This window comes from Petaurus breviceps, unplaced genomic scaffold (genome assembly GCF_028583685.1).
Source record: "Petaurus breviceps papuanus isolate PSGF00001 unplaced genomic scaffold, PetGlider_PUasm1.0 90035, whole genome shotgun sequence".
Lineage (NCBI taxonomy): Eukaryota > Metazoa > Chordata > Mammalia > Diprotodontia > Petauridae > Petaurus > Petaurus breviceps.
In genome coordinates, this window is record NW_027187165.1 from 595,620 (window position 1) to 613,730 (window position 18,111).

The 18,111-nt window shown below is 41.4% G+C and overlaps 1 protein-coding gene across 4 annotated transcripts in view; it reads right to left on the bottom strand.

The window, feature by feature from the left end:
- Positions 1-3,273: 3,273 nt before the first annotated feature.
- Positions 3,274-18,111, bottom strand: part of LOC138176631 (protocadherin alpha-C2) — a 140,963-nt gene continuing 126,125 nt past the window's right edge. For 3 of the 4 annotated variants that reach the window (XM_069107415.1, XM_069107413.1, XM_069107412.1), the window contains exon 4: positions 3,274-6,079. In XM_069107415.1, coding sequence (XP_068963516.1) covers positions 5,769-6,079 — 311 coding nt within the window. In that variant the 3' untranslated portion in view covers positions 3,274-5,768. The remainder of the gene's footprint in view (positions 6,080-18,111) is intronic. The other variant, XM_069107414.1, reaches the window with a different exon arrangement.

An 18,111-nucleotide genomic window follows, 5' to 3' on the forward strand; every position in this document is an offset into this window, starting at 1 on the left:
GCCCCTAACCAGATGGTTTTATGATTGAGATGTTTGAAACCTGAAGGGCTGCATGCATACCCATCTGTCACAGTCTCATTATTTGACAAACAGTAAAAACTACCCCCACTGTACCTCAGAAGTGGATAAACACTCTTGTAGTTTACTTCCTGAGCACCACAAAGAGAAAAACCTTTGAAAAAAAATGAACTAATTCCTGTCAAAGTTCTAGGTTATATTCAACTGAGAGAGGCTTCAGAAAGCATTAATGAAAGCTTGAAAACTGTCTGCCTGCAATTTCAGGAAGAGAAGCCTGTATCAGGGTGAATGGAAAATCTAGGATTTTAGGAAGGAAAATTAAAAGTAATCTGGCTCTTTGTTTCCATCTCTCACTCCTTTTCTCTCCTACTTTCCAAGGAGCATTAAAATTAGAACTGTCTGTTAATATGTGGAAAGTGTACTGAATTTGAAGTCAGAAGCCCTACCTCTTATTATGGTATCTTGGACAGGTCAATTAGCCTGTCAGGCTCAAAATGAAAATTGTCCTCAAAATGAAGGGGCAGGATTAGATAGCCTTCTAACATTTCTTACAGCTCTAAACCTAGGATCTCATTATCTAAATAATTTAAAAGAAGAAGAGTTCTTCAGATTCAATGAAGAAGAGAGGGCAGGGGCATTCACACAAGTTCACAAGTTCCACTGAAATTTAGGGGGTTTCCCCTCTAGGACACAAGTTGTTTCTAGGTTTCCAGTAAGCTGACTTTGAGTTCAGTTTTGCCCTCTCAGTTAAATGCTCAGGGACTAAATAGCTTACTTATAAAAGCTTGATTTTGCCACCCCCAATATATTTTTCAGGGACTAGAGGCAGCGCTAAATGGTGCAGTAGGTGCTGGGTCTGGAGTCAAGCTGACCTGAGTTCAAATCCAGCCTCAGATACCTCCTGGTTGTATCTCCTTGGACAAGTCATATGACTGCAAACAGGCTCAATTTCCTCCAACTTTGAAATTGGCATAATAATAGTACCTACCTCCCAGGGATGTTGTGAGGTTCAAACAAGATGATATTTGTAAAGCACCAAGCACAGTGCCTGGCAGATAGTAAATACTCAATAAATCTTTATTCACCCTCCCTTTACATCTTCCTGGTGCAAATCAATGTTACTTGCTCAATCAGCTGTCTGCTGTCTATCATTGGTCACTTTGCTCAGCTCCAACACAAGCTGTTGGATGGATAATGGCAGGGAGTGATTTATATTTCCTGAAATGTACAATTCAGCTGTATAGCTAGATGATCCCCAATTCACTGAATAATCACGCAAGTTTGCCCTTCAGTTGATTTTGCGAATTTCAATAGGATTTCCTCTCAGCAACTCCACGCAGCAAATTTTACTTAATTTAATGAAGTAAATCAGGAAATGCCCATTGAATGCTAGGACTTGTTCTTATCACATATTAAGAGTTTTCCCAGGGAGCAGCATTAAATGAGTTTCAAAAGATTATTTCTCCCAACTAGTTGTGATCCCGCCCCCCTCCCCCCCATTGTCATATATTTGGTTGCTATTTGCTAAAAGTGTTTCTCAGTCACAGGACAGGATGGGTGTTTGACTCATGTATGTGATTCCTTGGTATTAAGTACAAGAGGACAGAACTGTGGTGGGCAGGGTGTGGGAGGGCTCTTTCATGCTGAATGGTATGTGCCTTTTCAGTAGACAGGAGCCTGAGGTCTGCAGATGTGCTAGGAAGGGTCAAGGGATCAATGTATTCTATTAGTCAGCCCATGGAAAGACAGAAATGACATGATCTAGCATAGCCCCAACTTCTGACTGTCTCCAGGGCAACTCCAAGCTATGGTAATGTTGTTGTTGAGAGGAGCTGTAATTTCCCCTTTTCCATTTGGTGTTCAGTTGACCTGAAAAACCTATTTTCAAATGAAAGCTTGTTTTAATGTTTTTATTTTCCATGCCTATTATTTGAATTAAAAACAGAGAAAGCCCAGATTACGATACCATCTGCCCTAAGGCTAGGATCTCACCTGGAGAAGTAGGTAGCTCAGAACCCAGTAGCCAGTACTCTTTTTTTGTTTGTTTGTTTTTGCTTTTTTGGAGGGCAATTAAGGTTAAGTGACTTGCCCAAGGTCACACAGCTAGTTTTTGTGTTAAGTGTCTGAGGTCACATCCAAACCCAGGTCCTCCTGACTCCAGGGCCGGTGCTCTATTCACTGCTCCACCTAGTCGCCCCAGCCAGCACTCTTAAAAACAGTCAGTGAGGAACCCCATTCCCTCTGCCATGTGACAGCCATGATCTCCCTATAGAGTATGGATCACACATCATGTAGAGAGAGAGAGAGAGAGAGATAAGATTGGAAGTCAAGAGAGCTGTAGCTTCACTTGGGATCTGATTCCATGTGACTGAAAGGGCACTGGATAAATGAATGAATCATTGTGGAGTTATCTTTTGCTGCTTCTTTCCCTTCCCTTCAGCCCACCCTTTTGGGAGCTTCTTGAAAGTCCTTAGGCCAACTGGGTCAATTGTCACATGACTAGCTACTTGCCAATTATAGTAGACCTAGGGGATGAGTTAAGGCTCCATTGATTCAACTTTTTTTCTCTGCAGAGATTGGGATAGGGAGCAAATGATGTGTATTATTTTACATGGATGAGAGAAACTCATTCCTCTTTTTCTCATTCACTTTTAACCCTCCAGAATTTCTTAGCTGGCAAAAGACTTCTGAGTCTACCAGCTCAAGCCCTGAAGAAAGGGGAGAAGGAGAAAGAGGAGAGTGGAGGAGAGAGAGGAATGTGTTCCTTTAAGAGTGCCATGTATTGTTTGAAGAGGATGGCATGGGCCATCCCAGGGAAGTAACTATACCAAGATAACCTTTAAGAGTGCCATGTATTGTTTGAAGAGGATGGGATGGGCTATGCTCTGGATTCCCAGTTGTCATAATAAGACTTAGAGAGTCCCAGGGAAGTAACTAGACCAAGATAAACACAGAGTCCCCAGTGCAGACAACTGGCTGGCTGAAGTTCTGGTCACTTATGGTTTTATTACTGTTGCAGCAGTGATCACCCCACGGCCTCAGATCTCTCAGAACCTTCCTCTAGAAAATGTGACTACTGAGTCTGGCTCTGTAGTATAACTTATTTGACTCCAATGGACTTATTCTTTGAATATGGATCTCAGAATAACACCTGGTCAGTGTGTGATTTGTTCAGCTGTATGCTGTGGCAAACTTGTTCCATCAATCTCATTTTTTTCTCTGCTCTTAGAAAAGACCACCATTTCTTGCATACATACCATTATCTGTTTATTAGCAATAACATAGGAAATACCAATAGCACCAATTAAAAATGAATCCACATGCTGTTTTGTCCTTACAGCTGTAATAACTGGTAACTAACAAAAGATTGGAAAGCACTTTCCCAATATAAAAAGTGCTGCACAGATTTGTCATCATTCTTATCATTAATAAATTAGCCCAATTCTCCTATTATTCAGAAGGCACGTAAGGTCAAGTACATGGGGTTGAGTGGGGCAAAGTTGTCAGAACCTAGAATGTAGCCATGACTTGTATGTGCTGGCAACCTGTTTTACCCCATGCAAACCTACAGAGCTGAATTTACACACCCTTCAAAATATGGGAGAATCAAAGCTCAATCATAAACAGAAAATAATTCTTCGTGGGAGATGGAGAGCTTTGTAACAGATTCCTATCTTTCTTGTTCAAACCAATGAGTTCTACAGCAAAAATAATTCATCAAGCATCTAATTTGCACATTTCAACAAACTTAAAATGTTCTAGCTGGAATGACATTCTTTATGAGAGGACATGATAAAGAACCTTAAAAATTCAGTATTCATGGAGGTCACAAGCTGTTTGGTTGTGTGCTCACACACCCACAGGGAATTATCTTCTGAATTCCTTCCAGAAAGGTTACTTTTAAAAAGCAGTTTCATCCAATCCCTCAACAGCTAGACTCCTGGCAAAAGACAGGGAAGAGCTTTTGGCTGACCATAAATAAAATTCTTTGAATCACCAGTATCTCGATTTAAGAAAGATATTTTACTGTGTCTTTCATACACAAAAGCTGATTAACAGTGGTGGTTTTTTTTCCAAAAAAATGAACACTATTCCACTTTTTTCACAGGTGTACAAAAAAGAAATGTAATGGGGTTACATTCAACAATAAAGCTTAAAGTCCACTCTAGGTAATAGTTGCATTGACATTCACATACACAAGCACAGAGTAAGTATATTTCAGGATTTTTATAAGAGCATACAGCATACATACAGTAGTTGGATTTTACATCATGAGTAGTAGTAAGGGCAGCAATTCAGAGTGTCATAGAAAAAAGGGAAACAAAACCAAAGGGGGAGGTTGTAAGCTAGCGCACCAAGACAATTCACAGAGTTACAGGATCTGTAAGTGTGTTCTGTATGTCTGAGAAAACAACAACTATCTTTCATTTCTGAGTCTTAGGACAGTTGATTGAAGAAGATTGTGTAATCAAAGTGCACATAGAAAACTTTTTTTAAAAGGGTGGGGATCCTTGGGTTTATTAACTAATACATGCAAGAGGCAGTCCCAGAGTGACCTGATAGAGTAAAGCTGTGATTGGCAGGTGGCCGATATAATACAGATGTTTCAGGCAATTTCTCTAAAGCACTTCAGTAGCAGCAATGATTGTTTCTAATGGCTGTAGATTTAATTCTTTTTGGGGGGTAAAGGGGAATCATTTATCATATTTGTTTTTCAACATTTACATTTATACTTTCATTTTTAAATAAATCTATCAAATAACAAAGAGCATAGATAAAGTGAGGTGTTGGGTTTTTTTTCTTTCCCTTTTGCATATGTATTATGGGAAAAGGATCTGGCCTTTTCAGAGACATTGTGTGCAAAAGAATGTTTAACAGAGTGAGTACAAGGACATATAGGAAACAGCATCCAAGCCACTCACTTTCCAATGTGTCCACCTGACTGGCCTCCATTTAGAGTCTAAGGAACTGTTTTTCTAGCATAATGAAGGTTTTAGAAAGACATCATAGCCAATTTTTTTTTCCAGGACCCCGAATATTGTATAAATAGGCTAATGGTCAAGGGGGCAGAATACAGTTTTGTCTGGAGAATGGGTACCACTTCCTGTCATTAAAAATTCCTTACCTATCCCACACTAAGTTTAGAAAATCTAGTCACTTTCTTTTTCAGGTTTCCTCCCTGGCCTGAAAAGTTCAGAATTACTAGTTTGTTTTGTTTCTTCTCATTTCTACCTCTTCTCTCACTAAGTAACCTAATTTTGCCTCCTTTGTTGACTTCTTATACACCCATACGTAAACACCCACATACCTCCACGCCCACCCCCACCCCCCACATGCACAGGCACACATCAAAAGTAAGGCCCAGCTGCCCAATCTGAAAACCTTTCAGCCTGCCCTGTAAGTGCCATCAAGACAGGATTCCAGGAGCACAAGGCTAAGAGTCCAACCTCTCACGGGTGGGGCTGGGAGGCCTCTCCTTTGCGGCGGAGGAGAAAGGAAACTTGGGTCTGCTTTTTAGATTCTGAAAACAAGCCAGAGTGGAGAGAAAGAGTTAACATCAGACTGAGTAAAGCTTTTAAGACAAAACCTGTTATATGTGATCTAGACAGACACCGGGAACTTTCTGCTGATTTCTGAGATCTGTACAGATAGGACTGGTGTGGACAGGAGGAAAGAGTCAGGAGTTGCTACATAAGAGAGATTTGCCATTATTACAAAACTGGCTAAGTGGCTTTGTTCCATTGGATCCCTCACTGGTCACTGTTGTCAGTGGTGCTGTTCCCTTTCTCTTTTTTCTCTTGGGTCTTGTTGCCCTTCTTCTTTTTCTTCTTCTTCTTGGTCTCCTCCTTTTTCCCAAAGGTTATGAAGTCACTTTTGTCAATTTGGCTGTTGGGTGGCTCCTGCCGGATGGAGATGATTGCAGGAGATCCCGGAATAATGAATTTGTCTGGCAACTCACCAGGGCCAGGTTGCTTGGGGTTGCCAGGTCCGTATTTAAAGGTCCAGCTGTTGCTGTTGACACCAGCGCCTACAGGGGGGGACACCTCTCCTGCCTCTGGTTCTGAAAAATCCAAATGACAAGATATCAGTCAAGAAAAGCCAGCCCCCTTGCCCATTGTGCCAGGAATACTGCGATAAGAGAGCACTGCCCACCACTGTTCCACAAAGAATATCTTTGTCCAGAATAGAGGCCTAGAGCAGTGGTTAGAACAGAAGATAAGCTAGAAGTCCACATTCCCTTCCCCACTATACTCCTGACACGAACTGATTTTCCACTATTGCCTTTCTGGGTCAGGATACTTGGATATATGTAAACATCTCAGTACAAATACCAGGGGGTGCTTTGGAAGGTGTAAAGGAAGCATTGCAAATTATCAGGAGAAACACCAAGGAACCGGGTCCCATAAAAAGGATTTCTGAATGTTGCCTATAATTTCACTGGACTCTCAGCTCGAGCAAAATCTAGGTGAAAGATGGAGAAAAAGGTGTGCTTTGACCAAATCAGAAAGTCAAAGAAACTGTTAGCCCTGATTAAGCTTCCATAGCGACAGGAGAGATCCTTTTGTAAGTCTAGGGAAAGGCAGGGCAATATAGTGGTAAGAATCCTGTTCATGGAGTCTGAAGACCCAGACTTAAATTCTGGCTCTAATATTCACTAATCATGATCCTGGATAAGTGATCTAACTTTTTTCAGTATCAGCTTCTTTATCAATAAAATGGGGACAATAATCTCTCCCTCACAGAGTTGTTAACTTTCGAGTGCTAGAGAAATGTAAATTAATATTACACATATGTTTGAGAATAAAAATATTACAGAGGATTACTCCTTCCTATTCCACCGCTCTATATACATATACATATACATATACATATACATATACATATACATATACATATACATATACATACCATTATATGGTATGAGAAGTTCCACAAGTCTCTGACCCTCTCTAATCAGACAGCCTTTGTAACTAGCCACATTTTTATTCATTATGTATGGAAAAGTCAGGAAGCTTGTGTAACCTCTCCCCTAGGATATTTCCATGAAGATGTGGTAGGTTGAAGCAAGTACATGTATATATTCATGCAAGCACTTTGCCCAGAATTCCCCAGGGTTCCCCCAAATTTCCAGTGGACCTTGAACTCTGAAAGAACTTTCTTCCTGGAGAGGAGTCATGTGGAGAGATGTAAAGGGAGGATGTACCAAGAGTTGTGATGATCCCCCATCCTTCTCCTTTCAAGTTTTCAGGAAATAGATGGATGAGTGAATGAAAGCAGAGAAAGCAAATGGAGCTAAGACCCCAGAGTATGACAGATCATTCAGAAAGGAGAGGAGAGACACAACTGGATTGATCAGCACACTAGGGTTGATGAAACTCCTAGAACTCATTTGATAGGACCTGTCTTCCTCCTGTACCTCTGGAGTACTGCCTCAGAAAAATCCCACTTTCCTTTTATCTGAGCCAAGTCCTTCCCTTCCCACTTCCCCTCTGATTGGTGGAAGAAGGGGTGAGATTTAATGCCCCACCTCCCCCAGGGTGCTCAGGGAGGGAAAGCCTCTTTCTTAAATGATTGTGTTCCTATGCTATTTAAAATTGCTATTAATGTTTATGGCCATTTATAATGATTTTAGTACAAGCCAATAAGCACAAAGTTTGGAAATGAAGAACAAGTCAACCCAAAAGAAACTTTCTACTTAGCTCAGGTTGAGGTGGGTATGAGTCAATAAAAAGGAGAAATATCTATCATTTTAGTAACCTCTGAGATACTATGAGATGTCCCAGATAGCTTTTGAGCCCAGAGAGAGGCTTAATAAGGAAAAGAATCAACAGAAGTGAGAGGTAGTGATTGGCGTATTTGTTTAAGTAATCATACTTTCTCCACACAACACATAGCCAAATTCCACTGGGCAAGACCTAGGATGTCAAGAAACACCAAGGATGGCTTGGTTCACAGAAGGGACAAATTTTCTGAAGTGCTGAAGTATTCCAACACACTCTATAGGAAATACTATCTTGAAGCATGTTGTGTACTATTTTCCACCAATTAATCAATCAACTAGCAATCAACTATGGGCAAGGCATGACATTAGGTGCTGAGAATACAAAGAACAGTTCCTGTTCTCAAGGGGGTCACAGTCTAATGGGGGAATAAACATGCAAACAACTGTGTGCAACGATGATATGTGCGAGATAAATTGGAGATAGTCTCAGAAGGAAGGCATTAAAATTAAGGACTAGAAAAGGTTTCATGCAGTACATGGGACTTCAGCTGATATTTGAAGAAAGCCAAGGAAGCCAGGAGGTGAGGAGAAGGAGAGAGAGTTCCAGGTATGACATGCTCAGAATTTGGAAAGGGAATGACCTTGAGAAGTCACAAGGCCAGAGTCTTTGCATCTCAGAGTACAGAGAGGGAAGCAATGTGTAAGAAGACTGAAAAGGTAAGAAGGGCCAGGTTATGAAAAGCTTAAACCAAACAGAGGACTTTTTATTTGATCCTGGGGGTAACTGGAAAACACAAGAATTTATTGAATAGGGGGTGAGTTGGTCATATCTGTACTTTAGAAAGATCATTTTGACAGCTGGATGGAGGCTGTCCTGAAGTACAACTTGAGGTAGGGAGACCCTACAACCAGCAGGTGATTGTGACTAGATATGTCTAGTTATAGTCTAGATATGAATTGGGGAGGGTCTGTACCATGGTGGTGGCATTAGGAGAGCAGGGATCACATACAAGATGCTATAAAATAGAAATGACAGAAATTGTCATCTGGTTTTTATGTGGGGAGGGGGAAGAGTGAAAAGTTGAGAATGACACCTAGGTTGTAAGCTTGATGATTAGGAAAATGGTAGTATTTTCAACAGTAATAGGGAAGTTAAGAAGAAGAAAGCATTTTGGGGGAAATATGCTAAGTTCAGTTTTGGACATGTTGAAGTTACATCTATGGAACATCCAGTTTGAGAAGTTCATTAGGCAACTGGAAATATGAGACTGGAGAGAGTCTCTTGGGAGAGAGATTAAGAGGCTGAACAAGTAGATCTTAGACTTATCTGCATAAAGATAATAATTGAAGCCATGGTATCTGAAGAGATCACAAAGTGAAACCAAATGAATGGAGAAGAGGGCACAGTAGAGCCTCTGTGGACTCTCGTGGTTAGTGGAAGTGACTTGTATAAAGATCCAGCAAAGGAGACCGGGAAGAAGTCAGAGAGGAAGAAGGAGAGTGAAGAGAAAACACTGCCATGAAAACCTATAGAAAAGGAGAGAAAGGTCAAAGACGACAGAGAGGTCAAGAAGTGTGAATTCTGAGAAAAAGTCACCAGATCTGAAAATCATTAGTGACTGTATTAAAAGCTATGTGGCAAAAGGACTGAGGTCAAGGATGGCAGAGACACTGATATCAAAAACATCCCCATAATGGTCATAAGCTGAACACCATGAGCTGCACTAGACTAAAGGAAGCTGCTCCCCCAACTGTGACATTGCAGATAGAAACCAGACAAGTAGATAGTTACCAGACACAAGTTGGAGATTACCAAATTCATCCTCCACTTTGGGTATAAACCTTGATCTCAGCACAAGTAACAGCAAAATTTAAAGTCCTAGCTCACTGTGTTGGCATTTACCAAAAAAGCAAGAGAAGGTTTAACCACCTTGAGGAGGTCGAGAAGGGCCTCTAAGTCACAGGTAAAATAAATCACAGAGAATTAACAAGAAACCTCTCCTAATAAATAAGCTGGTAAAGGTCCAGACAAACCAAAAACAATAGAATTACCACTACAAAGCATTGGTAATTTGGCAGTGCTGCCCTCTAGGATAACCTTTATGGTATCATCTCTTCTATCTCTCTAGGAAAAACTAATTCAAAGACCCAAGCTTCTTGTATAAAGGTGGTACTGTGGGTAAGCTGGATTTGAGGTCAGGAGATTTGAGTTCAAAGCCCAACTGTCACTTAATACCCATATGCCCTCTATTAGATCACTTTACCCCTCCGTGGTTTGGTTTCTTCAATAAAATGAGGGGGTTGGACTGAGTAGATGACCTCTGCAGTCCCTTCCAGCTCTGAATCTTTAATCCTATTAGCTTTTCAACAGGAGTTCAGCCAGAGTTTAGCTTCCTGTTTTCCTTCTGGGTGCTGGTGATGTCCATGAATAATAGAGACAAAAGACTGGAAATTGGTCTGAAAATCTTCTGACAGTCCTGGAGTTGTTGTCTGCATATCAGAACTACTCAAATATCTTTTGGAGAAGTCCCACTAAGCTGGACCCTGAGCTCATTCCTGACTGCAGAGTAAAATGTGCTCCCTTAGGAGCTGCAGAGGATTTATTTCCAGTATTGAGCTAGCCCCCAGTGTAAAGCCAAGGAATGAAGCTCATTAGTTATTACTCAATAAACCTGTCATTTTTTAAAAAGTATTTTATTTTTTCCAATTATACATAAGAACAATTTTTAACATGTATTTTTACATAAATTTTTGAATTCTGAATTTTCTCTTTTCCTCTCTTCCTCTATTCCCTTCCCTTCCCTCCCATCTCCCTAAGTAATTTGATATACATTATATATGTGCAATTATGTAAAACATATTTCCATAAATAAACCTGTCATCTTGAGCCTAGGTATGTCTTCATCCTTGCTGAGCCAAAGGGAAGGAATGAACCTTCCTGCTGGCAAAGGAACCAGATCACAGCAGGAATGCCAAGGGTTAATCAGCTTTATTTCCACATCACTGAGCTGCTTCTGCCTTTTCAGGGAAACTTGTTTCTGCCTGACTCAGCCTGAGACACCAAGAAGCTGACAGGGCTTCATTCATGTGCATCCTCCACGTGCTCTGGCTCTGCGGAGGAGAGCTCTGCTTTGCTTCACCACCGCCCCTTCCCACCCTACCCCAAAAAACCCACTGCAGAGGTCCCACAGGTACCCAGTCCACTCCAATGGCTCCTATTCTGAAGAAATGCTTGACCATTTCCAGATGGAACACAAGCTCCTCCTCAGCCAGATCGCTGGGCGTCTGGCCCTGCACTACTACTGCAGAGCCTAGCAACTGTGACAACCACCACCCTCCCCATCTACAACCTTCTTTATTCAAGGAATCTGAAGCCCTGTGCAATTTCCAGAGAAACAGAAAGAGGTTTTGGTTTTTCCCCAGAAATGCATCTATTTCTGGATCCAAAGGCAAAGCAACATGGGCCCCTTTTCTACCCTCCCCCAGGAGAAGGCAAAAAATGAACCCTCCTCCCCCAGCCCTTCCCTAGGACCAGCCCTAGTAAAATGGTGATGTCAGTCTAGTTTCTCTTTGGGCTCAATACTGACCCCCATCTTGGCACCCAAGGAGGGTCCAAGCTTCCCAGCTAATCTAGCCTCCCAAGTAAGTTAATGTCAAGAACTGATATGCATTTATTTGTATTTTAGTAGGAGACTCAATGAATGAAAAGGGAAGAATGCTTCAAAAATGGTAATATTTCTGGCACCACGTCAGGGTAGTGGAGAATTGTCTCTAGGAGGGGAGGGCCTTCCCAGAGCTCCTTAACACTGCATATACTGAGGACTCATTTGGAGATGGAAATAGGGGTACAATGCAGGGAAAGACATTTTGCTGCACTGGCAAAGTCAAGAAATAGACTCTAGGTGGAACAATGGAGAGGACACTGAGTCAAGAGTCAGGAAAACCTGAGTTCAAATCCAACCTTACACATTTACTAGCTGTGTGACCCCGAGCAAGTCATTTGCCTCAGTTTTTTTCATCTGCAAAATGGGAATAATAATAATACTTGTTATGAGAATCAGATGAAATAATTGTAAAGCCCTTAGCACAGTGCTGTCATATAGTAGATGCTATATAAATATTGGCTATTATTATTATTATTATTACTGGTACTGACAGAAAACACAAGTAGGTCTTCAACCACAGGCAAGGAAGTGCTTTATCACATTTAACAGGCCCAGGCACTTCGGCTCAGGTTTACAATTCAGGCCCTAAGCTCTGAAGCTGATATCTGTGACTCAGGCAACTGGGAAACTGGGGGGTTTCTCCGTATATCTGGACTGCACTTAAAAGGCATTTTTCCCAGGTTGCTCCAAAGCTGCAAGAGAAGTTTCTTGGACCTTTACATTGCTACAACACTGTATCGAAAGTTTCTTCTTTCCCACAGTGGAAGGGGATTTAGAAATGCAGGCAAAATGGAAGAGACTAAAATCCTTAAGAGTTCCTAGACTGGTGCAGGTTTGATGCCGAAACAGAGCGTAAATAGATTGCCTGGAAAAATAAGAGAGAGGAGGACTGACACCCTGGTCCATTCTGAAAGGGCGAGGCCATCCATCTATCCATCACCTCAGGCTTGTTTGCTGATTTCTATTATTTTGGTTCTTTCCCTACCATAAAGTTTGCCCCTCTGTGCTTCAGCATTGGACAAGGCTCAGGAGTGGTCATCTCACAGCCTGAGAATTTAGCTTCAGTGCTTGGGCTAGCAATCACTGCTAGAGACACTGCAGCAAGCCTGGTTTATAAACCTGCCTCCTCCTGGCCCCAAGCTGTGCTGGAGATTTATCCCCTGAATCAAGAGGCCACTCTCAGTTGGAGCTAGAGTCCTAATCACTGGGAAAGCTTCCTGCTGGGGGGCAGCCAACAGGGAGAGGGGGTGGGAGAAGAAGAAAATGGTGAGAGGGTGGTCATTCCCAGCTCAATTCATTCTCCCTCCATTCCTCCTCCTGGCTTTGATCTCTCCTCCCCACCCCTCACCCCAAGCTCTGATCAGGCTTTGACTAGGAACAAGCCTAGATGTCTTGTCACTTGAAAGAAACCAAAGTGCTGGGGCCTGGGCCTCCCGGTTAGCAATTGTTCTCTGTGAAAAGCAGGAGGCAGCTGAATGAGAATGTGAAGGGAATTAGTTCAGATGGGAGGGAGAGGAGGGGAGGGGCTCAATCTTCCAGCAACCCTGTCTGGCTGACATGCTCAGTGAGAGAAGCCCCACCCGGCTCTTTTCAGCACCCGTTCCTATCTATAAGGACTGTGATCCTGGGGCTTCAGGAGGGTCATGTAGACAAAGAGCTTCCAGAAAAAATATCCATTATGATTTGAGAGAGAACCATTTTCAATGGTCTGATTCACTTTTTGTAAAGCTACCTTCTCTTCAGCCTGTCCCCTGCCTGCTCCTGATCCCTTGGCATTTTTCCAATTTACAAGCTCTTGGGTGAGCAGAGCCACCCTAGGTTATTAAATGACTGTAACCCCACAGAGCTTCAGCCAGACATTAACCCAATTTGTCCTTTTCCCTGCCACTGGCTATTCATGAATATTCAACACTAGCACTTCGGCATCCCCGCCCCCCCATCCTTCTGAATCTTCAGAACCCAAGTTTGCTGTGAAAGGGGAAGATGTGATGAGCCACTAGGTCTCCAGGAAAATGAAATGTATGCAGGACCCGCCATTAAGTTTAATCTGCACAAAACAATAAATCAAGCCCTGATGTGTAGCGTTTGCTCTCCCAGCACACCCCTTCATCCTGCCTGCCACCCCTCTTCCTTTTGTTCTGGTCTGTTCCCAAAGTCCAGAATGCCCCCTCCCTTCACTTCTACTTTTGGAAATCCTGGTCAGCCTCCAAGGGCTAGCTCAAGAGTCATCACCTTCTTAATTCAGCAGTCTGAAATTATCTTCCCTTTGTCCTGCTGTCCTATTATGTCCTATTGTGCATAACGGTTATTGTACAATTATATGCAAGCACAAGGTCTGGCAGATAGTAGGCACTTAATATGTTGAATTGAATTATGTGGCATTATTTTAAAAAATTATTGCATCTTTCCTGCTGTATTGCGAACTCAGGGAGAGCTGAGACTATGTTTGGATGCCTCCGATCCCCAGTTCTCCCCTCCACATACACATATCTGTCACAGGTCTCTACACGAAGAGTACACTTTACGACTGTGAAATAAATTAACAAATACAAGCATGGCTAATTGTTTCCAGACTTCTTTGGGACTGAAAGTGCATTCTAGCTTGTTCCCTTTCCCGTTAGAAAGGAGGAAGGTTACAAGATTACCCATAGATGCAATAAGATAGTGCAGTGGATGGAGAGTTGAGTTCGGAGTGAGGAAGGTCTGAGTCCAAATGTAGTCTAAAACACAAGCTAGATATGTGACCCTGTGAAAGTCACTTAACCTTGGTTGTCTCAGTTTCCTCAACTATAAGATGAGGATAATAGCACCTATGGAAAGTGACCTATTGATTAAGGGGCAAAATCTCCAAAATGGCTTGGGATAAGGAGATGGCACCTACCTACCCATCCATATGGGAAAACAACTCCCAGAGTTGTTATGAGGGTCACATAAGATAATATTTATAATGCTTTGCACAGTACCTGGAACTTAATAAACACTTGCTCCCTTCACACCCTCCCAAAGTTGACCTAGTTAGGAAAAAAAATCATCACAGCAGCAAACTAGTACAGAGAACAGTTTCAGAGGCCACAGGGCTCTAGGAATTTGTAGCTTGAAATTTGTTTCCCTATTTCCCCACCTCTCCATCTGTTTGCCTTTGTGAAATCAATGAACCTGTCCTGCTGGTTTAAAGGAGAAGAACACTGAAAAATTCTTTCATGTTCTTTGCCTCTTCACCCTTGATCTATTGGACTAACTCTATTTTTTAATTTAAGTACCATTAACCTCAGTAATTGGACCTGATCAAATACATAGAGACAGTGTATGTTCTGGAGGCCAGACAATTTAAAAGTATGATTGTTTTTCAAGAAATCTCAAAGAAAAATGACAAAAAGAATAGAAAAGAGCAGAAAACTAAGTATCACCAGCAAAAGGTCACTTAGAAGGCACCAGCAATTACTGACCCATATTCTTCTTTCTCATCTCTATAGAATCTTTCTAACATTCATGTACCTGCTCCATAGGTAACAAAATAGCTCTTACCTTTCTCAGTCTCTAAATTTTCTTACACCTTTCTGCCCTACACATACTCTGCCACCTTCTGGCTGTCCCTCATTGGTTCTCCTTCATGCCTTCTCTCCCTCCTCATCTCCACCGTCTGACTCCCCTGGTCTCCTTCAAGTCTCAGTTAAAATCACACCTTGTACAAGAAATCTTTCCCAGTTCTCCTTAACCTTAGTATCTTTCCTCTGAGATTATCTCAAATTTATCCTCTATATATCCTGCTTGTACATGACTAAGTTTTATCTCCCCCATCAGACTGTGAGCACAAGAACAGGGACTGGTTTTTCCTTTCTTTGTACCCCCTCCCCCCAGCACCTAGCAGAGTACCTGGCACATAGTAGGCTCTTAATAAGTACTTGTTGACTTGACTCAAAGGTACCCTTGATGAAAATATGAGAAGGTAAAAGGCAGATTTTGAAGATGATTTAGTGCAGCAGGCCATGACTTCACATTTACAAGATGGAGTGAGAGGATATAAAGTATACAAGATGCTGTTATGTTTATGGATTACCCCCAAAAAAATTTTTTTCACCATTCAACAAAGCAAAATTCAGATTTCTAGGCCTTTTTCTGATGAGGTATCTTCATGTATATGTTAAGATTATACAAGATTCTCTGGTGGATGAAACTACAAGCATAATTTTGTTTAGTAATTCTCCAAGTAAGACAGAAAACAAGGAAACCCCCAGCTCTAAAATATTTCCTTCCTAGACAAAGATGCTTATCACTATCACTTTTTTTGCTTTTTGTTTTGGAGGGGGGAAGGTAGAGCAATTGGGATTAAGTGACTTGACCAAGGTCACACGGCTAGTAAGTGTTAAGTGTCTGAGGCCTGATTTGAACTCAGGTCCTTCTGACTCCAGGGTCAGTGCTCTATTCACTGTGCCACCTAGGCGCCCTGCTTATCACTATCATTAAGGATATCTCATATAGATAATCCAAATAGAAGAGGAATTCCCTGTAGATGACAAGGTTGTATAGATATCCTATTTTGCAGGTGACATTGAACTATTCACATCTACTTCTACACTGATTATTTTTATTGTTCATTTATTTCTGTCATATTCAACTCTTTGTGATCCCATTTGGGGCTTTCTTAGCTAAGATAGTGGAGTCTTTGCCATCTCCTTCTCCAGTTCACTTTATAGATGAGGAAACTGAGGCAAACAGGGTTAAGTGACTTGCCCAGAGTCACATAGCTAGCAAAATGTCTGAGGCCAGACTGACTTTCTGACTCTAGGCCTGGTAATCAATCTATCCACCACCCCCACCTCGCTGCCTCATTTCTATACTATAGAAACATATATCTCTCAATAACCTATGTAGCCTTGCAAAAGAATGGCCTAGAAATCCATATCAGAAAAAAACAAGTGTTTGAAGAATGATTAATGCCTAGTTTATGTCAGATAGATAGATAGACAGACAGACAGACAACATTTATTAAATACTTACTATGTGCCAGGCATTGTGCTAAGCACTGGCTTTACAAATATAAGCAAGCCCCTTCCCTCAAGGAGTTTACATTTTAATTGGGAGAAAACAATACATAAAGGAAAACTGGAAAGGGGTGGGGGTGGGAGAGTACTTGAAAGGTGGCATGGTTTGGAAATAATATACTGGAAGTGACATGGAGGTCTAATTCTAGGCAAGATAAGGTCCAAGGTGACCCATCAGATTCGAGAGTTGTCCAGCAACAGAATCTAAGGTGCTGGGGGAGAGAGGGAGGGATGGGGATGATGGTTATTATATAGATGACATGATTTGAAAATGGTGGCCAGGAAGTTGCAGTTGGATGGGCAGTCAATTGAGTTAACCCATCAGCAAGTATAAGTTGGACAAATACTACAGACAGATGAAATGGGCCCAGAAAGGAGTAAGAGGAAGGGAGTTGACTGCATCACATGTGAGAGCCCACATAAACACTCTTTTAAAATGATGCTGAGCTATTCTTTGTCAACAAAGGTTATTTTTTTTTTTAAATACAACATTTTCTTGGTGATGATATATGGCTGTGAATTATGGAACTCCATGGGTTCAAAAGAATCAAAATAGCAGGTTATCCAAAGACAATGGAAAAAATAAATAGTGGATAGAAGTAGGCCTCAGAGCATAACCAACAACCATTTCTTATATGCAAGAAATGACAGAAAAGATTTCATATCAAGGATATGTTTAACTGGAAAAGGAAATGGGTCAATCATATGCTAATAAAGAATGATAATGGATAGAGAGCCTGAGTCTTGAACTATTGTATGTAAGGTATTTAAAGACCAAGGAGAAGGATTCTCTAGTGCACTGGGTAGCTCCTTAATGGAAAATTTATGGAAGAATAGGGACAAAAATTGCATAGAATAAAAGGATATGGATGGTTTGTAGTCTACACGGATGTAAAATGTTCACATTGATGAAATTGTAAGTCCATTGAACATGAATAAGTCCAAGAACCTAGGCAATTAAGCAACATTGTGATTATGAAACACACCCTTTGCAAACTATATATAATACCCAGGACCAGAAGGGTTAGACTGGTGTTTCTAAGTTTTTCCATCTTCATTATAACACCAAAGTCCTTCCTTCCTTTCTCCCTTCCCTCCTCCCTCATTCTTTCCTTCCTTCCTTTCTCTTTTCCCCCCTCCCTCATTCTTTTCTTCTTTCTCTTTTCCCCTCTCTTTCCCTCCTTTGCCTCATCCATTTCTTTCTTCTCTCCCTCTCTCCTTTCCCTCCTTTCCTTCCTTCCTAGACTAATTACTTCATCACCATAGTGAGCTTTTCATGAGAAACTTCCTCTACTAATGTGAATGGGCATCCTTCTCTGCAACTTATAATCATAGAGAGTTCGCTCTGGCCCCTTAGAGTTGAAGTGACTTAGTCAAATGGCCAATATGTGACAGATATAACTCTAGGCCTATATTACTGAAACCAGCTCTCTATTCACCATGCCATTCTACCTCTCTCCAGCATCTTTCAATGAGCACAAAAGAGACAATAATCTGGCATAGAAATAATGGAAAAGAAAATAATAATATTGCTCTTTCTATTATCACAGGGCCCCTTATGCTCTAACTGAATAGACACTATCAAACTTTTACTGTCACAGATGTGGTGTAGAAAGACTGTCTCCCTACTTAAAAATTTTGAAGCATAAACAGAGGGTAGGAA